Here is a 22,277-nt window from a genome sequence, read left to right on the forward strand (position 1 = left end):
TATTTCAGTCTAACACCGGAGGGTGCCGTTAGGATGGCGGAGGCTCTTGCTCTAGGCTTGGCCCCAGGCTCCATCCGTGAATGCTATCTAGCCTTGAGTTGTTGGTTGTACCTTGGGCTCTGTCGGAGGTGTCCAATCTGCTATAAAATCAGCTAATGCTTATGATTTGATTGCTGTTCTGGGGACATATGAGATTCCAAACTGTGATAGCTCTGTAGCCCATTTGCCTATTCTGCCGGAGGCTTCTTTGTTTCTGAGCAAGTCTTGTAGTGGCAGCGATGTTGGAACTGAGATTTCGTGGGCTTGGAAGTAATGCTTTAGTTTTCTTGATGCCATCAGCATTGCGTAGGCAACTTTCTCTACCTCTATATAGTTTAGTTTGGCTCCGGACAGTGCTTCTGAGATGAAATAAACTGGTTTTTGAATTTTGCCTGATTCTTTTTCTAGCTCATGGACTAAGACTGCGCTGACTGCATGGTCGGAGGCCGCCACATACAGCAATAGGTGGTTGTCCGATTCTGGGACGGAGACCATCAATGAGTTTGCCAGATACTTTTTCAAGTTATGAAATGCCTCCGACTGCTTGGACCCCCATTCAAAGTTGTCTCCACCCCTTAGGGCTTGGAAGAAGGGTAGGCTGCGTTCTGCTGATTTTGAGATGAATCTGTTGAGCGCTGCTATTCTTCCCGTTAGCTTTTGTACTTCCTTCTTGTTTTTGGGCTCTGCCATTGCCATTATTGCTCTGGTTTTGTCCGGGTTCGCTTTGATGCCTTCGCTGCTTATGATATAACCGAGCATCTTCCCTTTTGTGACTCCGAATATACATTTCTCTGGGTTGAGGCGGAGGCCAGCTGTCCTGAGGTTGGCGAAGGTCTCATGTAAGTCGGAGACATGATCATCCTTGTTCTTGCTCATGACCACTATGTCGTCTACATAGGCTATGATGTTTCTATCTAGCTGTGATCCCAAAACCTCCTTTGTCATTCTGGCAAAGGTTGCTCCGACATTCTTGAGTCCCTCCGGCATTCTGGTGTAGCAGTATGTCCCGAATGGGGTGGTGAAACTTGTCTTGTCTTCGTCTTCTTTTTTCATCCAAATTTGGTGATACCCAGAGAAACAGTTGAGGAGAGAGAACCTCTGGCATCTAGCTGCCTTGTCGACGGAGGCATCTATTCTTGGCAATGGGAAAGGGTCTTTCTTGCAAGCTTTATTCAGATCTGTGAAATCTATGCACATTCTCATTTTGCCATTTTTCTTTGGTACCAAGACTACGTTTGCAAGCCATTCTGAATACTTGACTTCCCTGATCACTTTTGCATCTAGTAGTCTTTGCACCTCCGCCTTTGCTGCCAGGATTCTGTCCTCTGACATTTTTCTCTGTTTCTGCTTTCTTGGTCTCATGTTTTCGTTGATATCCAGTTCGTGCTGTATGATATCCCTGCTGACTCCCTGGAGGTCGGAGGCTGACCAGGCGAAGATGTCCTTGTTTTTTACTAGGGTTGCCATGAGCTCTTCCTCTTCTGCCTTGCACAATTTTGAGCTGATTGTTACTTTTCTGTCTGGTAACTCTTTTTCTAGATGGATCAGCTTTGTCTCTTCTTGACCTGCCATATCTGTTTCTCCTTTGGGCATGTCTAGAGGCTCTAGTTCTTTGTTCGCCGACTCGACTGCATTGATGTTTCTTTGGGCTCTGTAGATAGCTTTCTCTATGTTTCTTGCTTCTTTCTGGCTGCCTTCGGACTGTGATAATACCATGGAGTGCTGGTATTTTCATGCATAGGTAGGCCATATGCAGGGCTACGTTGAATTTGGTTGTGAATCCTCTGCCCAACATGGCGTTGTATGGGAAATACAGATCGACGATGTCAAAAGTTATGTACTCGGTTCTGGCATTCGCTTGGGTTCCGAACGACACTGGGAGTGAGATTTTTCCTAATGCTTGTATCTGCTTGCCTCCGAATCCTATTAAAGGGGATTCGAAGGGCTATAGTTGATTTTTGCTGAGCTTCATTTGGTCGAAGGTATTTGCGAAGATTATATCTGCTGAACTGCCAGCGTCGATCAATATTCTACTTATCTCCCATGCTGCTATGTTTGTCTTGATCACCATTGCGTCTGCGTGAGGGTAGCTCTCTAGCTAGAGATCTTCTTCTGTGAAGGTGATTGGGACTCTGGACCAATCTGTGTTTCGCCGGGCCTTGGACTGCTACATTGTTTACCAGGCGGAGGTGATCCTTTTTCTGCTTTTTCGTTTGAAACTCCATTGATGATCCTCCGGTGATTGGCAATATCATGCCTATTGTTGGCAGTGCTCCATGAGGGTTGACTTGGTTTTCTGGGTTTGGCTCATTTTTTGGTGTTGGGGGTTGGTTGTGTGGTGGTGGCGGAGGCAGTTGCTGCATGTGGTGCTGTGGCTGCGGAGGCTCGAACCTTATTCGGTTTTGCTCCGGTGGGTTTGTTTCGAGGTAGGTTATATGGGGAGATTTTGGGTTTATGTAGGTCAGGCTTGCCTCCGACCTGTAGTTGCCCGCCGGAGGCTGCTGCGAAGGTGATGACCGCCATGCTGGTAGGAAGTTTGGGTAATAGGCAGAGGCCAGTGCGGAGGGATGTATTTGGGTTGCGTTTAACGCTGGGTACATTGGGCAGTACTGCTGGTGCCTAGTTGTGTATGTGGTGTTGACCTCTCTTGCTGCTCTGCTATGTCGGAGGTTGGGCAGTCTGCTTGTTCTTCATCCTTTCTTGTGTTTCTTTTGTCTCCGGACAATCTTTGGTGCTGTGCCCTACGTTTTCGCCGTGAAAAACGCAATATGGCCTGCGTTGTTTCTGGCTTTGGTTTCTGTTCTAGTTTTTGCCTTAGGTAACCTTGCCGACCTTGGTTCCTTGTCTGGGTCTCCGGCCGTGTTGGCGCTGCCTGTTGCCCTTGCTCGGGGTGGGGTTGACCCTCGATACTGAGCACTTGCCCCTGGCCTGGCTTCTGATTTGATACATTCTGGTTCGTATAGGTTTTCTGGGAATTTTTGCTGTTATTTTGTTGTCTGTTTTGACCTTGCTCCTCCAGCCTCTTGCGTAGGTCATTGTCTGATCTGCAGTACTTCTCAAACTCGTCATACAACTACTGAATGGAGGTTGGTTTCTCTCTTGCTAAGTGTGCTGCGAACGGCCCGATTCGGAGGCCTTTGATCGCTGCTTCAATGGCGATCTCGTCTGGGACATCTGGTGCCTTCGCCTTTAGTTGCACGAATTTCCGGAAGTAGTCATGTAGTGTCTCTCCCTGCATTTGCTTGCACTGAAACAGATCTGTGGAAGTCAGCGACTATGCTGTTAGCCCTTTGAAGTTTGCCAATATCTTGTCCCGGAGGTTCTCCCAAGAATAGACTATACTTGGTTTGAGCATAGAATACCAAGCCAGCGCGTCGCCTTCGGCTGCAATGACAAATGACTTTGCCATGACGGCGTCGTCTCCGCCGGCGGAGGCTACTGCTGCCTCATAACTCATAATGAACTGATGGGGGTCAGTCTTTCCGTTGAACTTAGGTAGTGTGATTGGCTTGTACGCTGTTGGCCATGGCTACTGTTGTATGCCTTCAGATAGTGGGGACTTGGGATCGATAGGCCTCCGCATCACCTGAGATGGCATCATCGGCTGGCTGATCACTGGCATAGAACCTTGAAGCATGGTTGTAGTTGGTGTTGCTGCGGAGGCTAGGATTGCGGAGGTTGTCGCTGGTACTGCATGCTGCATACTTAGCATCTCAGCATGTAGGACTGCCAACTGCTGCCTTATTTCTGCTGCTTGTGATGATGCTTGAAATAGCTTGCTGATTAGCTAGTGAATGCTGCTGCCATTCTGTCCCTCTCTTGTTGCGCTCTTTGCAACTGTGCTTGCAGCTGTTGCAGTTCTTGCTCAGGTGTTGTGGCTGAGTTTGGTTGGGCCTCCGGATCTTGAATCTCTCGGTCTTGGGGTTCCGGTGGTTGACCCTGGGCATCTTCTCTGGTGTCATCCTCCGCTGGTGAGGTTGCGTAGGCGCTACGAATGTTGCGCCTAGGCCTTCCTCGCTGACCCGTGGTCACTACTGCTCTGGTGGTGGTCTTTCCTTTCCCTGCCATCGTTGGTTTGGCTTGGCCCAACCACGGTGGGCGCCAATGTTGAAACTAGCGGTTTCAAACTACGTGGAAGAGACCGAGGCCTCCGCCCGTCGGACGGTCGGCCTCGGGCGGAGGCTCGGGATAAGGACGATAAGGGGGAGAGTGGTGAGTAAGGGAATGACACGGAAAGTTATGGTTTCGTTAATTCGTCCACCAACCAACCTCCACGGTTACAAGTGTCCCCTATTTATAAGACTCAACTACTACATAACAGAATTTATTACAATGCCCTTCAACTGCTACAGTACATTCCTGGAATATTCCGCCGCTAGCCTCTTGTTCGCGGGGCAATCTTGCCATACCGTCTTCAAGTGATGGGCTTCCATGAGCAGCCGGCCCACTGTAGCTCGGTCTTCGGCCTAAAGGCCTAGGTCCCCGGCGCTGGCCTTCATCTCCCGGGGCGTGTCGCTGCCTTGGCGGGTCTCCGCCGGACAGTCAGAGACATTACCCGTGGGTCTCCGCCCGGCCGCGCGGGGGCCATGGTTCTCGCCGCTGGCCTCCGCCCCCGGTCCGGGCGGAGGCATCATCTGCAGGTCTTCGCCCGGCCGCTGGCCTCCGCCCTCAGGGGCGCGCCGTCGCCTTGGAGAGTCTCCGCCGGTCCGGGTGGAGACATCATCCGTAGGTCTCCGCCCGGCCGCGCAGGGGCCATGCTGGCGCACTCGCGCGGACCGCGAGCGCCTGCGCTTGAGTACCTGCGCACACTTAGGCAAGATCGTTTGTTTGATTAGTTTAGAGATAAGGCGGCCTCCGCCCGTAATACCGGAGACGCCCGCCTGAGCGGTCGGCAGGATGTGTGCCTGGCCTTGGCGGAGTCCGCGATAAAAAGGAGATTCAGCACCCTTCGAGCATAGCCGGGAAAGTTCCTTTAGTCAGCGCCGGGCCTCCGCCCTAAGACGCTCGAAGACGCCTTGGCAACACCCCGCTGTCGGGGGCCTTCGTCACCCGCCAAAGCCATGTTACAACAGCATCCAGTTTAGATATGAGTTAGCTAATCTTAAGGTGATTTAATTAATCTGGTGCGTGCACACTGGCCCCTAATTACATTGGCTGCTCATTACAATCAATATAACGAAATACCAATTAAATGAGCTTGCAGCTATTCCTATGAGACTAATCTGTGCTGGGTTACTTGTTTACGTAGGACGTCCTCTGGAGCCATGGCCGCCATCCTGGATGCTATGCCGCCCTACGTGACGAAGCTGATAGCGGACATGGTCACAGAAGAGGTGGCCATGTTGCTGGGTGTGTCTGGCGAGACTGAAAAGCTCAAAGATAACATGTACGAGGCATAATCTTAGAGAACTTAGAGAACTAAACCTGTACGAGCTCACCAACCTGACACATGTGGAGAACTTCACTTCAGTTGTGGAACTTGACGTGTTTGATTGCCCTAAGCTCAAGAGGATCAGCGGACTCCCCATGTTGTAGAAGATTAGGATCGTTCACTGCACAAAGCTAGAGGTTCTAGAAGGTGTACCAGCACACGACAGCCTCGTACTGGAGAACTCCACCATGGACACGGTTCCAGAATACCTGCAAGCTGTAAACCCAAGGTATCTCAAGTTGTATTGCAACAAGAAGCTATATGAATCCTCCTCATCTCCAGGTAGCTCCGAATGGGACAAGATCAGCCACATTGGAAAGCACAAGATTGTCTGCCTCGAAGATTGAGACACAGGCGAAGACTGGTAACTGCATAGCTGCATCGGAGATGGCTCGTGTGTTAAATTGCATTATTTCACTAGGCCGGAAGTGGGTTTTCATATTAGTAATTATTGCTTGTACTCTGATTCATTGCAGGAAAAGCTTTCATTGGACCAAAATATATGGTGATTAGACAAAGTGTGGCTACAGCCTGCCCATCCGACGAGAGGTCATCTACAATTGTTAACAATCAATTCTCTTAGAACAAAAGAAAAACACAGTGCTTGCGTTCACCTTTTCCCTGTTGAAGTCAGGTGCTACAGCCTGCCCATCCGACGAGAGGTCATCTACAATTGTTAACAATCAATTCTCTTAGAACAAAAGAAAAACACAGTGCTTGCGTTCACCTTTTCCCTGTTGAAGTCAGGTGTAAGTATGTTTATTATCATCTCCTATATTTGTAACTACAATTTTTCTCTCACTTAGTACGTAGTTTCAAATGTCATTATGCACTGACCGTGTAAACTAATGTATGCAGGGATCCAGGATCCTTACGACAGAGCCACAAGATGCTAGCTTGCAGTGGCATGAGAGCATATGACGCTGAAGCAGGGGAGGGAAGTGGAAGCGATGTACCAACTCTAAAGTAAGGCATAACTTGCCATGTGCGCAACTCTGACCTGCTGACGGCATGCATGCTGTCTGTGTACAAAAAAAACCCTGCCGCGAGATTCCAGAAGGAAGGAATTGTAAGTGAGACACAACAACTCTAAAGTTTGGTTCTTAAGAGTGTGTAACAAGCATTGTATCTTCGTCTCCTTTCTTCCATTAACATAGCGGCTGTGGTGGCAGATGTATTGCCTTTAACAAAAGCGGCTGTGGTGACAGTTGTCAGCAGCGTGGAAACCCAAGCTCTTCATCAACCTAGATCCAAAGCCCAGTATCAGTTCCAGAAGCAAGGAAAAGAACAAACTATCAAGCAAGCACAAATTAAGTTATTATATATTATAGTTAATTAACAGTACGTGCATTTATCAATCATCAAGCAAGGCATAACGTGCGTGCAATATATATAACAGCAGCATGCTGGTTCCATTCTAAGTTTGGTACTCGATTCTTGTAGCAAGGATTGGATCGTCGCCTTTTTTTTCCATTTTCCAGCTGGTCCACCTTATATATATAAGCTAAGGCTCATGCCTGATGCCTTGCCATTTGCCTTACACCCTCAAGAGCAGTTAGCCCAACTGAGACGCAAGCAGTACCTGCAAATTGAGGTGCCTCCATCCTCTATCCCCAAACTATATATGCAGTGAATACTTTAAAGTTCATTTGTGTAATGTCTTCTTACTTGCTTGCTTGCATTGTTCGACCATCCTTTTCCATTATATTCTCTAAACTTCACCTATATCTGTATTTAGAGAACCATGCCATAAATATTTCCCACATATATCTCTAGGTTTTGTTCTGTATACAGTAATACCTTATCACCATTTTTCTTGTGTGAAAATTTCATGAGAGAACTACCATATCTTGAATTTAGAGTCCAGTGTAGCCTCGCCATTTTCATCAAAAGCGTAGCCTCTCTATTGATGGAGAGTGAGAAGGGTGGTTTTAGATTGCAAAAGAGATGGAGAGTGCTTTAGAGAGTCTATAGGAGTCTGGATTTTTGTTTTGTTTTCTAAATTTTATGATAAAGCGGTGTGTAGAGATCCTCTTGGAGAAGTTTGTTTCTCTAGCTAGCTATACATGCATGCATGTTCTATTCACATTAATGCAGGATCATGCCTGTAAAATGTATCTGTAGCGAATCTACATGTTAACTGCAAGTTCTATCCTTCTAAAAAAAGGAAAAAAGAATGAGTGAAATAGGTAGCTAGCGCGAGGCTGGTTCTTTTCCAGCGTTAGTTTTAAACTCCCCGCTGCTCGCCTTTTGGTGTAAGTATAAGCATACTAACGTCTTGATCTTTGAACTCCCAGCTGCTCGCCCTTTTGGTGTAAGTAAGCATACTAAATGTCTAGTATCCCTTGGCAAATCCTAATTCACTTTAAAACAATAGATCTAGATTGAAAAAAAGAATTATCATGATCCAAACTATATGAAGGTCATGTATAAGGTGATTTAGTACAAGTGGCACAAAAGAATAAATGATCCTGTGGTTGTTCTGATGAAACAAGTGTATGATTCTGATGTAATTGTATATGTATAGGACAGACGTTTGGGGGAGCCATGGCCGCAATCTTGGATGCTATGGGACCCTATGTGATGCAGCTGATAGCCGACATGGCAACCGAAGAGGTGAAGATGTTGCTGGGCATATCTGGCGATATTGAGAAGCTAGAGAACAACATGGAAAGTATCAAATGCTTCCTTGCTGATGCTGAGAGGCAGCGCATCAATGAAGTGAGGGTGCAAAGATGGGTTCAGATGCTCAAGAATGCCATGTATGACGCCACTGACATCCTAGACCTATGTCAAATCGAAGCTGACAAGCAGAGGGAGTCGAAAGGTAGCAGCACAGATGAAAAGGCTCCAGGTTGCTGCCGGCCATTGCTCTCCTGCCTACGGAATCCTGTGTTCGCACACAAGATAGGCAACCGCATCAAGGAGCTCAACCAAAGGCTGGACAACATATACAAAGAGGCTCACAAGTTCAACTTCGTCATCAATCTAGGCTCCCACCCAGAGCAGATTATGTCCACTAGCGAGAAGATGACATCTGAGTTTGTTGAGTCAGCTATTGTTGGTGAGAAAATTGAGAGGGAGACAAGGGAGCTTGCTCAAATGCTAACCATCAATGGACACCACGACATCAAAGTGGTGGCCATTGTGGGCACAGGTGGCATGGGCAAAACCACCTTGGCCCAGAAGATCTTCAATGAGACCACCGTCCAAGGACACTTCAAAGTGAAGATATGGCTAAGCATCACCCAGCACTTTGATGAGGTTGAGCTTCTCAGGACAGCAATTGAACATGCTGGGGGAGCCCATGGTGGGGTGCAAGACAAGACCCTCCTCTCACGGAAGCTCACCAACACCTTGTCCATGGGTAGGTTTCTCCTGGTACTGGATGATGTGTGGAGTAATGTAGCATGGAGCAATGTGCTTAGTGTTCCAGTCAGAAATGCAAGTAAAAATCAACAGGGCAATTGGGTGCTAATCACTACAAGATTAGAAGACCTAGCTCTACGGACCGGAGCCTCCTTCTACCAACATCATGTCAGCCCACTCAACGAAGATGATGCTTGGTCCTTGCTCAACAAACAGTTGTCGCCAACACCTGGTCAAGTTAGTGAACACATATACCATTTATTTTGCAGTTTAATGCACATTATTCCCTTAACTCTATCTATTCAGGGCCTATTTTGACATAGTAGGTTTAGAAAACTATGGTATTACAAACTAGTTACAATATACAACTCCTAGTAAAGCCATAAATAAGCATCCAAATTATCGAGCTTTGTTGTTGAATCTAAAGTGACTCATGAATATGCATCTAAATTATCCGCACTAATCCATTACGTGTCCACCTATACAGGTTTGAACCTTTGAGATATAAGTCTTAGAAGTTTGTGGAAATGTTTAGTACCTATATCTAATCAAATTGCTTGTCTTTGTGCCCTTTGTCTCTCTTTTATTCTTTATACATAATAACCATATATATACTCTATTACCTCTACCGAAGTGTGATAATTTGACCAAGTAATCTATATGTTTTTCATCAATATTCATTATTTCTTCCTTTTTGTATCACAAAATTGTGTGTCCGCAATGGTTATAGTCCATGATGAGCTACGATGTCATGGACTGCGTCTTTTATCCTATTATTAGTCATTGTAATTTTCTATGCATATATCTTAAGTTGAAACTCTAGTTGTATATTCACCTATTAAGAAAAAAATAGCAGATATTAGGGAATGACCCCATTACATGGAAGGAGCCACCTTGCAACAAGACATAAAAGCTTAAGAGATCCTAAAGACAACATCCACAGTGATAACCTAAACAACACATATTTGAGAATGATTTCCAAGTTAAATCCCACAAAAGTGCCAGAAAGTTTTGACAATGGCTCATTGAAAACATGGTGAACATTGTGTAACACACCAGCCGTTAGAAGCATGTAGTTGTGTTGTTGGACCATGCGTCCCATCTGCCAAATGAGGAGTTATAGTTGGTGCGTTTCGTACCACCTTGGAAGCTTAGGAGCGTGAGGGCGCGTGAGGGCTAGCTTATAATCCTTTTCATTCCAATTGTAGCACCTCTGGGTTAACATTTTTATTATACAAAGTGATGACGAAAGTGCAAGAGATGTGCTATGCAGACCCGTTCCACGTGAGGAGCTGGGCTATAAGCAGATTTTGGACATATGGTGTTATAGGTAGTATTCAGAGCATCAACTCTTTTGGCATGTGACCAGAGAGGGGTGTACCAAGGGGTGGTTCTAGGCATCTGCTGTGTGTGGTGAGCTGCCGAGGACATCAACCCTTCATGGGATGAATGTAACACCTCAGCCTGTTAGATGCCTGTTGTTGGCCCATGTGGCACATGAGCAGTTACAATTGGTGGGTTTATTACCACCTTATATATTTATTAGGGTGAGGGCTTGTCATTCGAAAAATAGCATCTTTGGGTTAATCCTTTTACACAAATTGAGGACTGAAGTGCAAGAGAGTTGCTATGTGTATGCAGGCCCGTTGCACTTGAGGAACTGGGTCAAATAACCAAATTTTGGACGCAAAGTACTACACACTGTCATCGGATAATGGCACCAAAAACTTCCTAGTGATGCCCTTGAAACTGTATTAATTATTGCTTCCATCATTCAAAAATAATTCTCATTTTTTGTTTTATTTAAAATCTTGTCCGGACAAATGACACATCTTTTTTCAAAACTCTTAGCCATTCTTTCATAGCAACGCGCACGGGCCTTCTTTCATATATTAAAGACCAAAAGGTTTCTTTATCTTTCATCAATCACAATTGCCCGATGGGATCCAACAGACTCAATCCATTACATTTGTGTACAAGTTAGAGTAGGATGTCTAAGCATGATGCAAAGTCTATTTCCAAAACAAATTGGAATACAAAAGTGTTACCATGGTCCACCACATTTACCTATGTCCGTACAAGTTAAGTGTTTAGGCATGGTGGATAGCCCGATTCCAAAATGAAATGGAACAAATAACATGATTGTTGAGAGTTTCCTCCCATACACATATGAGTAAAAATATAGCATGTGTCAAGGCATAATATAGAGTTTGATTTTAGATGAATTCAAACACATGAAGTGATTACTAAATAGATATCCAGCATTACATGAGTAATCTAACTACATGACAAAGTTCCCATTGCAACGCATAGGTATGTTTGCTAGTAATAGTTTAAAGAAAACCCCTAATATGCATCCAAATTATCCATCTCTATCATCATGAAAATAACAAAAGTAACACCTAAATATGCATCTAAATTACCCATATTTTTCATTAGTAAAAATAATCTAGGTAACATAAACATCTGCATCTAAATTATCGACTTGTACGACTATAAAAAGGTAATAAATGTATATCTAAATTTGCATCAATATTATTATTTTTTTAGTATTAAACATAATCTAAGGTCACTTATAAGTCTCCAGTAAATTACTCATCTCTCCCATCTACATGTAAGATTGGCCACTAAGTCATAATTTGATTTTGGCAATTTATGCATATTTCAGGCATGCTTGATTGGCTCTCGAAATTTTCTATGCCTAAATATTCAGTTGTGAAAAGTTGCACAAAAATATTTGTCATCGATTTGTCAACCTAAATGTGCGATGTAGGCAAATTTAGGTAGCAAACTGAATGGAAACCAAAAATTTAGCGTCCATCAACAAATCAGCCAATGCATTGGGCGAAACTGCCATGGACAGCTCCCAATGTGAGGTGGGCCCACAAATTCCAAACTGAACCTTTCTACTCCCTCTGTTCCATAAATAATGCAATTCTCACTTCCCAAGAAGTCAAGTAATTTAAATTTTTATCAAAATTATATAAGAAACTACTAACATTTATGATACAAAGTAAGTGCCATTAAATTATTACATAATATATTTTCATAATAAATTCGTAGGGAGACATAAATGCTAATATTATTTATTAAAATTTTGTCACTGGAGCTATTTCGGCTAGTGCGAATCCCATAATTGCTCTTTTTGTGATAGGGAGTATTTATCATTTTAGCTTCTTCCGTCCGCGCAGGCGGGGCAGCATATACAAAAGATTATATAGTATAACAAATCGGCAAACTGCTTACCATTATTTTACAAATTAAATATTGTAAATATGTTTTATGAGTGGAAATGTTTGTTTGTGCTGGTAGGTACATGGAACAGATCACCTGAAAGTTGTCGGGATGAAAATTATCAGTAAGTGTGGAGGTTTACCACTTGCTATCAAAGTGATGGGAGGACTGCTAAGTACGAAGCCCCGAAGCGAGGGTGATTGGGAGGCAGTTTTGAAGCATCATGCATGGTCAGTAGCTAGATTGCCTAAGGAACTGGACAACGCGATCTACTTGAGCTATGAGGATTTGTCTCCCCAGCTGAAGCAGTGCTTCCTATACTGCTCACTTTTCCCTAAAGGTACAACTATTTGGCAAAGTGTAAGTTGTTCCGAATGTGGATCAGTGAGGGATTTATCCATCCACCAGACAGAAGCAGTAGTTCATATGATGATTGGCTAGAAGAAAGAGCAGAATGGGTATTACCAAGGAGCTAATCACGAGGAATCTTATTGAACCAGCAACAGAATCAGCTCGTCACTCGATACTCATGCACCATGCATGACGTGGTGCGATCTTTTGCAGAGTTTATGTCTAAAGAAGAATCATTGGTGGTCCAGGATCAGCAAGATGATGGTGGTAGCAAGATCAGCCATGTACGTCACTTGTCTATAGGATCAACCAAGTCAGCACTAGAATGGGATATTCTACAGAAGCACAAATCAGTAAGAACATTAATTATAAATAAAAGAATTAATGTTCAGCCTAGTGACTCATTTCGGGAGATTGTCTACCCTAAGAGTGCTTTTTATAAGGGGTACTGATTGTGATAGATTGGTTGACTCTCTATGTCAGCTGAGGCACCTGAGATACCTCCACTTAGAGGATACAAATATATCTAGGCTACCTGGAGACATTCATAGGATGAAGTTCTTGCAGCACATTGTGGTTCGATAGATGTCCACAGCTAGACCATCTTCCTAGCTGCATTACACAGCTTCTACATCTAAGAACTCTTAGCATGTATGGTTCCCATGACAATGTTTTAATACCCAAGGGGTTTGGTCAGTTAAAAAATCTAAGAACACTTTATGGGTTCCGAGTACATTTGGACAAGAATGGGGGCACGGGCTGGTGCAGCTTGGAAGAGATAGGGCCTCTGTCCCAGCTTAGGGAGCTTACTTTACATGGTCTAGAAAATGTGCCTGCTAGCTCGTCCGCTGGAATGGCCATGGTTAGTAGCAAGGAGCACCTTGATTACTTGGAACTACATTGGAGTAGCAGCGGATTCATGGGATTGAGGGATGAAACCAACAAGCAGCAGCGGCAGAGAGTAGTGGAGGAGGTAATTGAGGTGCTCAGCCCTCCATCCAGCATACGGCATCTAAGCATTGAAGGATACTTTGGTAGCCGGCTACCAAATTGGATGATGGTTCCAGCTACATGTGTCTTCAAGAGCCTGAGGCTTTTAAGGATGGACAAACTTTGTTGTTGCACCCAACTCCCTGACGGTCTGTGCCAGCTCCCTAGTTTGGAGTCGCTGGCCATTAATGACGCACCTGCTATCAAGAGTGTTGGGCCTGAGTTCCAGTCACCCTCCTCCCTGCCAGTTGGTGGAGGTATTGTCACTACTGGATCAGTAGTAGGTTTTCCTAACCTGGCAACTCTTCGTCTGGCTGGCTTGTGCGAATGGGAGGAGTGGGAATGGGAGGAGCAGGGTGAGGATGCAACAGTAAATGCCATGGCAATGCCTGCACTCAAGAAGCTCATAATTATTAACTGCAAGCTGAGCTGTCTTCCACCAGGGCTCGCCAGTAGAAGGAGGCATGCTCTAAGAGAAGTGCTGCTGTACAAGCTGAGCAACCTGACATATATAGAGAACTTCCCTTCCGTTGTGAAGCTTGATGTATTCGACTGCCCGGAGCTGAGAAGGATCAGCAATCTCTCCAAGTTGCAGAAAATTGAGATCTCATACTGCCCAAATATGGAGGTGCTAGAAGGAGTCCCGTCACTTGACAGCATGGAGATGGAGGACGGCACCATGGAGACAGTTCCAGAATATGTGACAACAGTAAGACCAAGATATCTCAAGTTGACTTGCAGCAAGAGGTTGTACGAGTCCTTGTTAACAGGAAGCTCATCTGAGTACGACAAGATCAGCCATATCAAGTCACGGACCATTTGTGCTGAAGATGAAGACTAATTGCTGCACGACTATGCCAGAAATAAATCACGTACTATATTTTCAGGTAACAAGTGTTCCACATTACTTTTGGTTCACAGTGCAGTGCACCGCACCTACATGTGCAGTCGTAGTACTTACTACGTAGTAGTAGTACCGCATAATACGCACTCAATTTTGAAGTATCATTATCCATTGACCCTGTATGTAACTAATATATATGCAGGGATCCTTATGGCGGAGCCGCATCCTGCTAGCTTGCAGCGGCCAATACTCTGTTTTGCTCAATTGCTCCGCTTGATGCTGCCGGTGGGAGGGTCACACCCAGACTGAGGAATCATTGTAACCGGAGGCGCTCTTGTATTACTTGGGCCTCTATATTTCATCTACTATGTATGTTTTTTATTGAAGTAATGGACCTATATATTTGTACAAGTAATGGACCTGAGGTGCAGGATTTGTAATAAACAGGGAGCAGACATGGGAGCACCATAATGGTATGCTGATCCCTGCCAGATCATCATGGTGATTATGACCTGTCGTTCTTTTTGTCTTAAATCGGTCGTTCTAACATTGTGAAGCAAAATTGTCTAAAAAAAAACTTGTGAAGCAAAATGACCAAAAAAATAAAAGCCACCCTGTATTGCCCGACAGACCAATTCACAATTCCACTCGTAGAATGAAGATATCCGTCAAGTAGCATGTACATAATCTTTGTGAAAAATAAAAAACTAGCATGTACATAATGATCTTGTTCTTCCTAGCCCATTCGTGTAAAGCAAACAGATACTTTTTCTGATGACAACTACATTTAGGCCTTGTTTGGATATAGTCGGATGCTGCATCAATTCACATGTGTTGAGGTGGATTGGAGTGTAACTTGAACTAAATTCCACCACAATTCACACCAACACATATGAATTGAGATGAATCTGACATCATCCGAACAAGACCTTAGTGGATTTTTTGTACGAGTCTTTGTTAATAGGCAGCAGCTCATCTTAGTATGACAAGATGAGCCATATCGTCGCCAAATATCGACTACATTCGCTGAAGATGAAGATTAAGGGCATGTTTGGTACAGCTTCACCAACAACTTCATAAGCTATTATGAGCTATCTTTTTGTCAAACACCTTTTTTTCGAAACAGCTTCCTGGGTGAAGCTGTTGTTTTCTCCTCTGATAGAGGCATAGGGTGGCAGAGAGATGAAAAAAAGCTGCTTATTCCATCTCCATCTGATACAAGTGGGCCCCAATTTCCTAAAAGACTGCATTTGCCCTCTCTCAGTGACGTCAGCATGTAGTGCTCCTTGTGTGTCTCCGATCCTGCTCTCTGCATATGCAGTATACGTATATACGTCGTGTGATGCCTAGTTGACTACGCCAGTGGTCGGATCACCGCACCGCAGGAAGGCGTTCAGAGGGCTGCGAGGATGACTTCGGGGCCAACTCCTGCGAGTTCGAATGCGGCTGCGCCGTTGCGGTGAGGACGACGACATGATGCAGCGACGCAAATGATGCGCATCCAGGATGGGTCTCCGTGGCTACTGGCTAGTCCGACTCCGAACAAAGGGGATCCGGACGATAAAAACAAAATGGATTGAATTTGGACTGGGCTTGGAAGGGTTAGGCCCATATGGATCCAGATGGACTAGAATGAAGAAGATGTTTAGTTAATTCTTAGAAGTTGCTCAAGAAAAAAAAAGTTAATTCTTAGATATATTCTTTGAGATGCGTATAATTTCTAAAAAAGAGAAGTACCGGAGCAGTTCTCGAAGATTAATTGCTGCACGGCTATGTTGGTGTTTAAATCCAGGGGCTAAAGTTTAGTGGTGTTACATCGGGTGTCACATGGGGTGTCACGTGGAGAGTGTTTAGATAGTAATAATAAAAAAACAAGAGTAAATTGCACGGCCGGTCCTTAAAGTATTGGGCTGATTTCGTCTAGGTCCCCAAACTATGAAATCGCACTTTTGGCTCCTCAATCTACTTAATTCGGTCCATCTAGGTCCTAAACAGCCCAGGCGGTGTCAAGCAGTCGACGTGGAACACGTGATGCACATGTGACCCTCAGCGGCTGCTGGCTTTTTAGCCAAAAAGCCCCCGCACGATTTCACCTTCTCCACCTCATTCCTTTCCATAACTCTCAGATCTTGACGAAGGGGAGAAGGGGCGAAGGTGAAAGGTCCTAATGGCTAGAGGGGGTGAATAGCTTAATAAAATTTCTACAACAACACTTAACAAAATGGTTAGATAATTACGAGGCAAAGCAAATGTTGCGCTAGCCTACTCAAAATGCAAGCCACCTACCACAATTCTAGTTTAGATGATATTTATCCACACAATGGCTATATCAAAATACTAGGTTAGTGTGCTCTCAAAAGCTAACTAAAGAGCCATACTAACTAAGCTAACAAGCTCTTACAACTAGTTACACTAAAGAGCTTGACAACTAGTTTGCGGTAATAGTAAAGAGTAGGCAAGAAGGTTATACCGCCGTGTCGTGGAAAGAACCAATCAATCACAAGAGTGAATACAATGAAGATCAATCACCTCAGAATCAAATGATGAACACAATGGTTTTTACCGAGGTTCACTTGCTTGCCGGCAAGTTAGTCCTCGTTATGGCGATTCACTCACTTGGAGGTTCACGCGCTAATTGGCTTCACACGCCAAACCCTCGATAGGGTGCCGCACAACCAACACAAAATGAGGATCACACAAGCCATGAGCAATCCACTAGAGTACCTTTTGGCTCTCCGCCGGGGAAAGGTCAAGAACCCCTCACAATCACCACGATCGGAGCCGGAGACAATCACCACCTCCGCTCGATGATCCTCGCTGCTCCAAGCCGTCTAGGTGGCGGCAACCACCAAGAGTAACAAGCTAAATCCAGCAGTGAAACACAAACACCAAGTGCCTCTAGATGCAATCACTCAAGCAATGCACTTGGATTCACTCTCAATCTCACAGTGATGATGAATCAATGATGTAGATGAGTGGGAGGGCTTTGGCTAAGCTCACAAGGTTGCTATGTCAATGCAAATAGCTAAGAGTATGAGCTTCAACCGGCCATGGGGCTTAAATAGAAGCCCCCACTAAATAGAGCCGTTGTACCCCTTCACTGGGCACAACGCGGGCTGACCGGACGCTCCGGTCCTACTGACCGGACGCTGGCCCTCAGCGTTCGGTCGCCCGATGGCAGCCACGTGTCCCCTGCGTTCAACAGTGTTCGTCAGATTCCAACGGTCGAATTACTGACCGGACGCTCCGACAGAACTGACCGGACGCTACGCCTCCAGCGTTCGGTCGTTTACAGTAAGGGTCCAGAACCGAAATTCTTCGACCGACGCGTCCGGTTGACCTTGACTGAACACAGACCAGCGTCCGGTGGTTAACCCTAGTTACTGTGCAGACTCGTCAGTTGGATCGGACGCTGGACCTCAGCGTCCGGTCAGTCCAAGACCCAGCGTCCGGTCGCTTGACCGACGCCGACGTCTGCGCTGCCACGTCTGACCGGACGCGCCGGTCCCTCAGAGACCAGCGTTCGGTCACTTAGTGACCAATGTGACTAACTCCATTTCACCTCTAACTTCTTCACTCTTGCTCAAATATGCCAACCACCAAGTGTATCACCTTGTGCACATGTGTTAGCATATTTTCACAAACATTTTCAAGGGTGTTAGCATTCCAATAGATCCTAAATGCATATGCAATGAGTTAGAGCATCTAGTGACTTTTTGATAACCGCATTTTGATACGAGTTTCACTCCTCTTTATAGTACGGCTATCAATCCTAAATGTGATCACACTCTCTAAGTGTCTTGCTCACCAAAACAAAAATAGCTCCTACAAATTATACCTTTGCCTTGAGCTTTTTATTTTTCTCTTTCTTCTTTCCAAGTCTAAGCACTTGATCATCACCATGGCGTCACCACCATCATGCTATGATCTCCATTTGCTTCTCCACTTGGAATGTGCTACCTATCTCATGATCACTTGATAAACTAGGTTAGCACTTAGGGTTTCATCAATTCACCAAAACCAAACTACAGCTTTTAGAAGGGTGGTGACGCCGGTGACTAGAGCTATTCGTGGAGGCGGTGTGAGCGGAGAGCGAGGACGACTCGACGGACCGTGCCTAGAGGGCCCTGTAGGCGTGGGCGTTGGGGGAGATGGCCGCTAGATTGCGTCAGAAAGGAGAGCTGACGGTGGGAATACGGTGAGTTGAAGAAACCCTATCTTCATCTAGACCCTCTATTGAGTTTTTGCTATGGAGTTGTGGACATTATAGTAGATTTAGTCCATTTTCATTTGAAAGTAGTTGATTTGTAGGCATGAATGGCGGTGTTCTAGGGTTCTTGGTACGGATGAGAAAATTTTTGAACTGAATGTTGAAAATTGATTGAAATATAGGTCCAGGGTCTAACTAGTTCTGTCTAAAGGTGTATCATGGTGGGTTTTTTGTTGGTGTTCGGAAGAACCATGCTTACCTCGATGGAAAAATTGACTGGTTTGATCAGTGTGATGTTGATACTTGTTCACCCTATGGATAAACAACTTTGTGGAATAGTTAGGTTATGATAAGGAATCACGTACACTCAAGGTGCATTGGTTATTGCCAGGGGAGACAATAACAGATGGTTTGACACTTATAGAGACTGATAGTGACACAATGGTCATGATGATGACTTGTTTAATGATAATGATTATGACTCAGACTTTAATGATAGTGATTATGATATTGGATTTTCTGATGATGACCTGTTTGGTAACAATGTCGATGCTGGTGTGTTTGATGAAGGGGCAACTAAGGGTTCTAAAATGTTCAAATGGAAGAAGGCTATGGGCAGCAAACTCAAGAGGAAGCAATCTATGACAATGTCAGTTCGAGATGAGGATGAATCAACAGAAGAGGAAAAGATTGACTTGGCAGATTATGATGAAGGTAGCAATAGGAACAGGTTTAGGGAATTTTGGCAGGAAGATTTGTTGAATCCATCATTCAGGGTAGGGCAAGTATTTGGTACAGTTGAGCCTATGAGGAAGGCCATCATAGAGTACAGCCTTAGGAATAGGGTAGAGATGACTCAGGAAACAATGCTTTCATAGATGCTCTCTCAGGTTTGTGTGATTTTAATTTTACTCTACCGTTTGCATGACCAACTTTACTCTACTAATCTCAATCTGCATTTTTCTTGCCGCCTGTAGCCTACTCATTGCAGCAGCCTAAATCAGCAGTTGGGACCCTTACCAGACTCTACCTTTATCGGGTTCATAAACCCAGGGTCGCTCATGGACCGGCTTCTCAGCAAAGGCTCGGCCCAGCAGACAACGTTGTGAACCAACGCGCAACTCCTAGACTGGCCCAAGTACCTAAATGACAGGCCGAGAAGGGCGATCCAATCTCTGACCGGAAGGCCTAACTGAGGAGGAACCACGCCCGCTTCTGACTCTAGCCCGCCTCTCCGACCGAAGCGCTGGCTTCGGTCTCCTAGCCCGCCTTCGGACGGCCTCTCCGACTGAAAGGCCTGGCAAAAAACACCACTTCCGACTCTGACCCGGTTCTCCAACTGGGAATGCACTGGACCCCTGCTTACAGCTCCTCTCCGACTGGCGCAATCAGAGCCGACTAGGACCAACTGACCGGGGAGGCCCGCTCGGTAAGGACCAAGAAATGGACAGAGAAAGTAAGGCAGCGCACTCAAGTCAACCGTAATACCAAGGACCATACCTTGTACACCTGCAGGACAGTACCCTTCGATCTCCCTGGCATGACAGAACGCAAGTTGTGTTGTAGGCGCCGCCATTTTCCCCTACAGTGTTGTGGGCACCATCAACTCCCATACCAGACAAATATGGTAGGGCTCCCCCCACGTGCCTCTAAGGCATCAACAATGTTGTGGGCGCCGGCATTTACTGTACCAGGAGAACATGGTAAAACCCATTGTATGCCCCTAGGTATCAACAGTGTGGCAGTCACCGACGTCTACCATACCTGAAGAAGACGACGCAACCTCCCACGTGTATTCGACATTAAATAGTATTGTGGGCGCCTACCATCATCTTATACCCTGCCGGTGTGGGCAACAAGACTTAGCAGCATACACACTCTCTCCCTCTCACTTGTAAGGCCATCCCCTTTATCTATAAAAGGGGATGCGCTCTCTCCAACACGACTCAGTTCATTCAGGTAGATCAGTTCACCTACATTGATTCACCCTCTATAACTTTAGACACTCTAAAGTTATACCAAGCACACGCTCAAACACTTAGCACATAGCGGGGCTCCCGTCACTCTTGGCCCTTCAGACCAGAGTTCGATCGGACCTCTTGTACCCCCCATCTTTCTCCCTTCCGTTTGTAACCCCACTGCAAACTTCGAGCACCTGGGCTCAGGAATAAAGTCATCGACCGACTCAAACTAGATGTAGGGCACGTTGCCTAAACCAGTATAAATGCTGTGTCATTGAGTGCTAGGCCACCTCCGATCACAACGTACAGCAAAACTACAAATATTTACGTGTTGGTCACTTTCTGCACCGACAATTGGCGCCGTCCATGGCAAAGACGATGTACGTTCAACACTTTTTGGTCATTGGATGGCCCACTTTTCTGCCACCCTCGCCATAGTGGGCTTAAGCGATACGACTCGCTTTGGCTCACTGGAGTTTTCCCACACTCCCACCTGTTGGGATGTGGGTCCCACCCGTCTTCGAGTCATCCCAGGCCTTCCTCTTCGGAAGCCTAGACTTCGTCGCCAACCGACTTGGTGTACTACACCCCCGTGAGGAGGCAACCATCCCGGTGCCTGTCGAGGGGGCGCCCTCCATTAGCTCCAGGACACACGACGACTTCAACGACGAGGCACCTGCGCTTCATTCCGAGCAAACTCTCTGCTCAAACCTCGCTGTGAGTAACGTACATACTGTTATTTACTCTCTATTTACTATCTCCCACCGGTTATCTGGAGGGACCCTTTTGTCCGCACCACAAACACCGTACGACCGGTTCCCCTGTGGCCTCGCGTCCCCCGTCGATGAGTGCGCTCAGGGGCTCCGAGGGATACTAGCGCCACCCCCTCTCATATCCGAATTCGTGGGAATGGCGAGCTATGCTCCTAACACTTTCCACGAACTCCTAGATGATAAGGTCGAGAGCAATGGCTCCAGCATCGATGACGTGGCGCCTAGCCACTGTCCATCCTGGGAGTGCGCCATGGTGGACGCTCCGGGGCAGCCATTGGTGGTTGCGGAGTCTGCACAGACTCACACCCCTCTAGGACCCATGTGCGGGGGCCCTAGCGCTCGCACAAGGGCATGCCGAGGAGCTACGGCAACGGCAGCAGAAGCAACTGCCGCCTGTGCCGGCGTGCTCGGTTGCGCCCCATGCGCATGACCTGGCGGGTGGCGCCCAGGGTCACGCCCGCCTGGTCCAATGTGACATCATGAACGAGGGGAATGACCCCCCACAGTTCGCTCGGGCTTCTGCGCGGCTTTCCCGAGCCCATCAACCCCTAGGAGCGGGCGGTCTACCGGAACCTCCGAGCACTGGTAGAAGCCGCCGCCGTTCAACAGGTGGAAAGCTCCGCATCACGACTCTGACACGTGCCCTCTCTCCCCACTAGGGGAGTGGGAATGCACTAGACAGATCGCTCCATCCGCTCACCGCTACAGCCGCCAAGCGCGGCTCGGGAGGCAATGGCTGCGCCGCGGTCCGACCTAGCGCCTGCTCTACACCGACCGCCGGTATGCGAACAGCCCGATCCACACCATGACGCTCGCAGCATCATCAGCAACCAGCATCAGGCCCGGCATGATGATGACGTCAACCGGGTGACGATATGGGCAGGCAACACGGGTCCCACCCGTACCATCGAGGGGAGCGGTGAAACATGCCCCAGGCATGGTCGCCGACCAGAAGACCGGGGTCCTAGCCCTGAGGGCCTGGGAACACAGGCCTTTAGCCAGCGCATCCGGAGAGCGCCGTTCCCACAGCGCTTCTGACCACCCACCAACATCACCAAGTACACCGACGATACGA

The 22,277-nt window shown here is 46.4% G+C and overlaps 1 protein-coding gene across 1 annotated transcript; it reads left to right on the top strand.

Annotated features, from left to right (window-relative positions):
- Positions 1–8,017: 8,017 nt before the first annotated feature.
- Positions 8,018–14,255, top strand: LOC136489635 (putative disease resistance protein RGA4). The gene is made up of 4 exons (XM_066486213.1): positions 8,018–8,851; positions 12,152–12,413; positions 12,638–12,708; positions 13,050–14,255. The coding sequence occupies exons 1-4, from the start codon at positions 8,018–8,020 to the stop codon at positions 14,253–14,255; spliced, it is 2,373 nt and encodes a 790-aa protein (XP_066342310.1).
- Positions 14,256–22,277: the final 8,022 nt, after the last annotated feature.

The sequence above is a fragment of the Miscanthus floridulus genome, chromosome 10, assembly GCF_019320115.1.
Source record: "Miscanthus floridulus cultivar M001 chromosome 10, ASM1932011v1, whole genome shotgun sequence".
Lineage (NCBI taxonomy): Eukaryota > Viridiplantae > Streptophyta > Magnoliopsida > Poales > Poaceae > Miscanthus > Miscanthus floridulus.

Bases quoted from the DNA above. Each gene is read 5' to 3' on its own strand.
- LOC136489635 (XM_066486213.1), top strand. From the start codon at position 8,018: ATGGCCGCAATCTTGGATGCTATGGGACCCTATGTGATGCAGCTGATA. The intron at 8,852-12,151 runs GTACTGGATGAT...TTGTGCTGGTAG, and splicing joins CCATGGGTAGGTTTCTCCTG to GTACATGGAACAGATCACCT. The intron at 12,709-13,049 runs GTACGTCACTTG...TGCATTACACAG, and splicing joins GTGGTAGCAAGATCAGCCAT to CTTCTACATCTAAGAACTCT.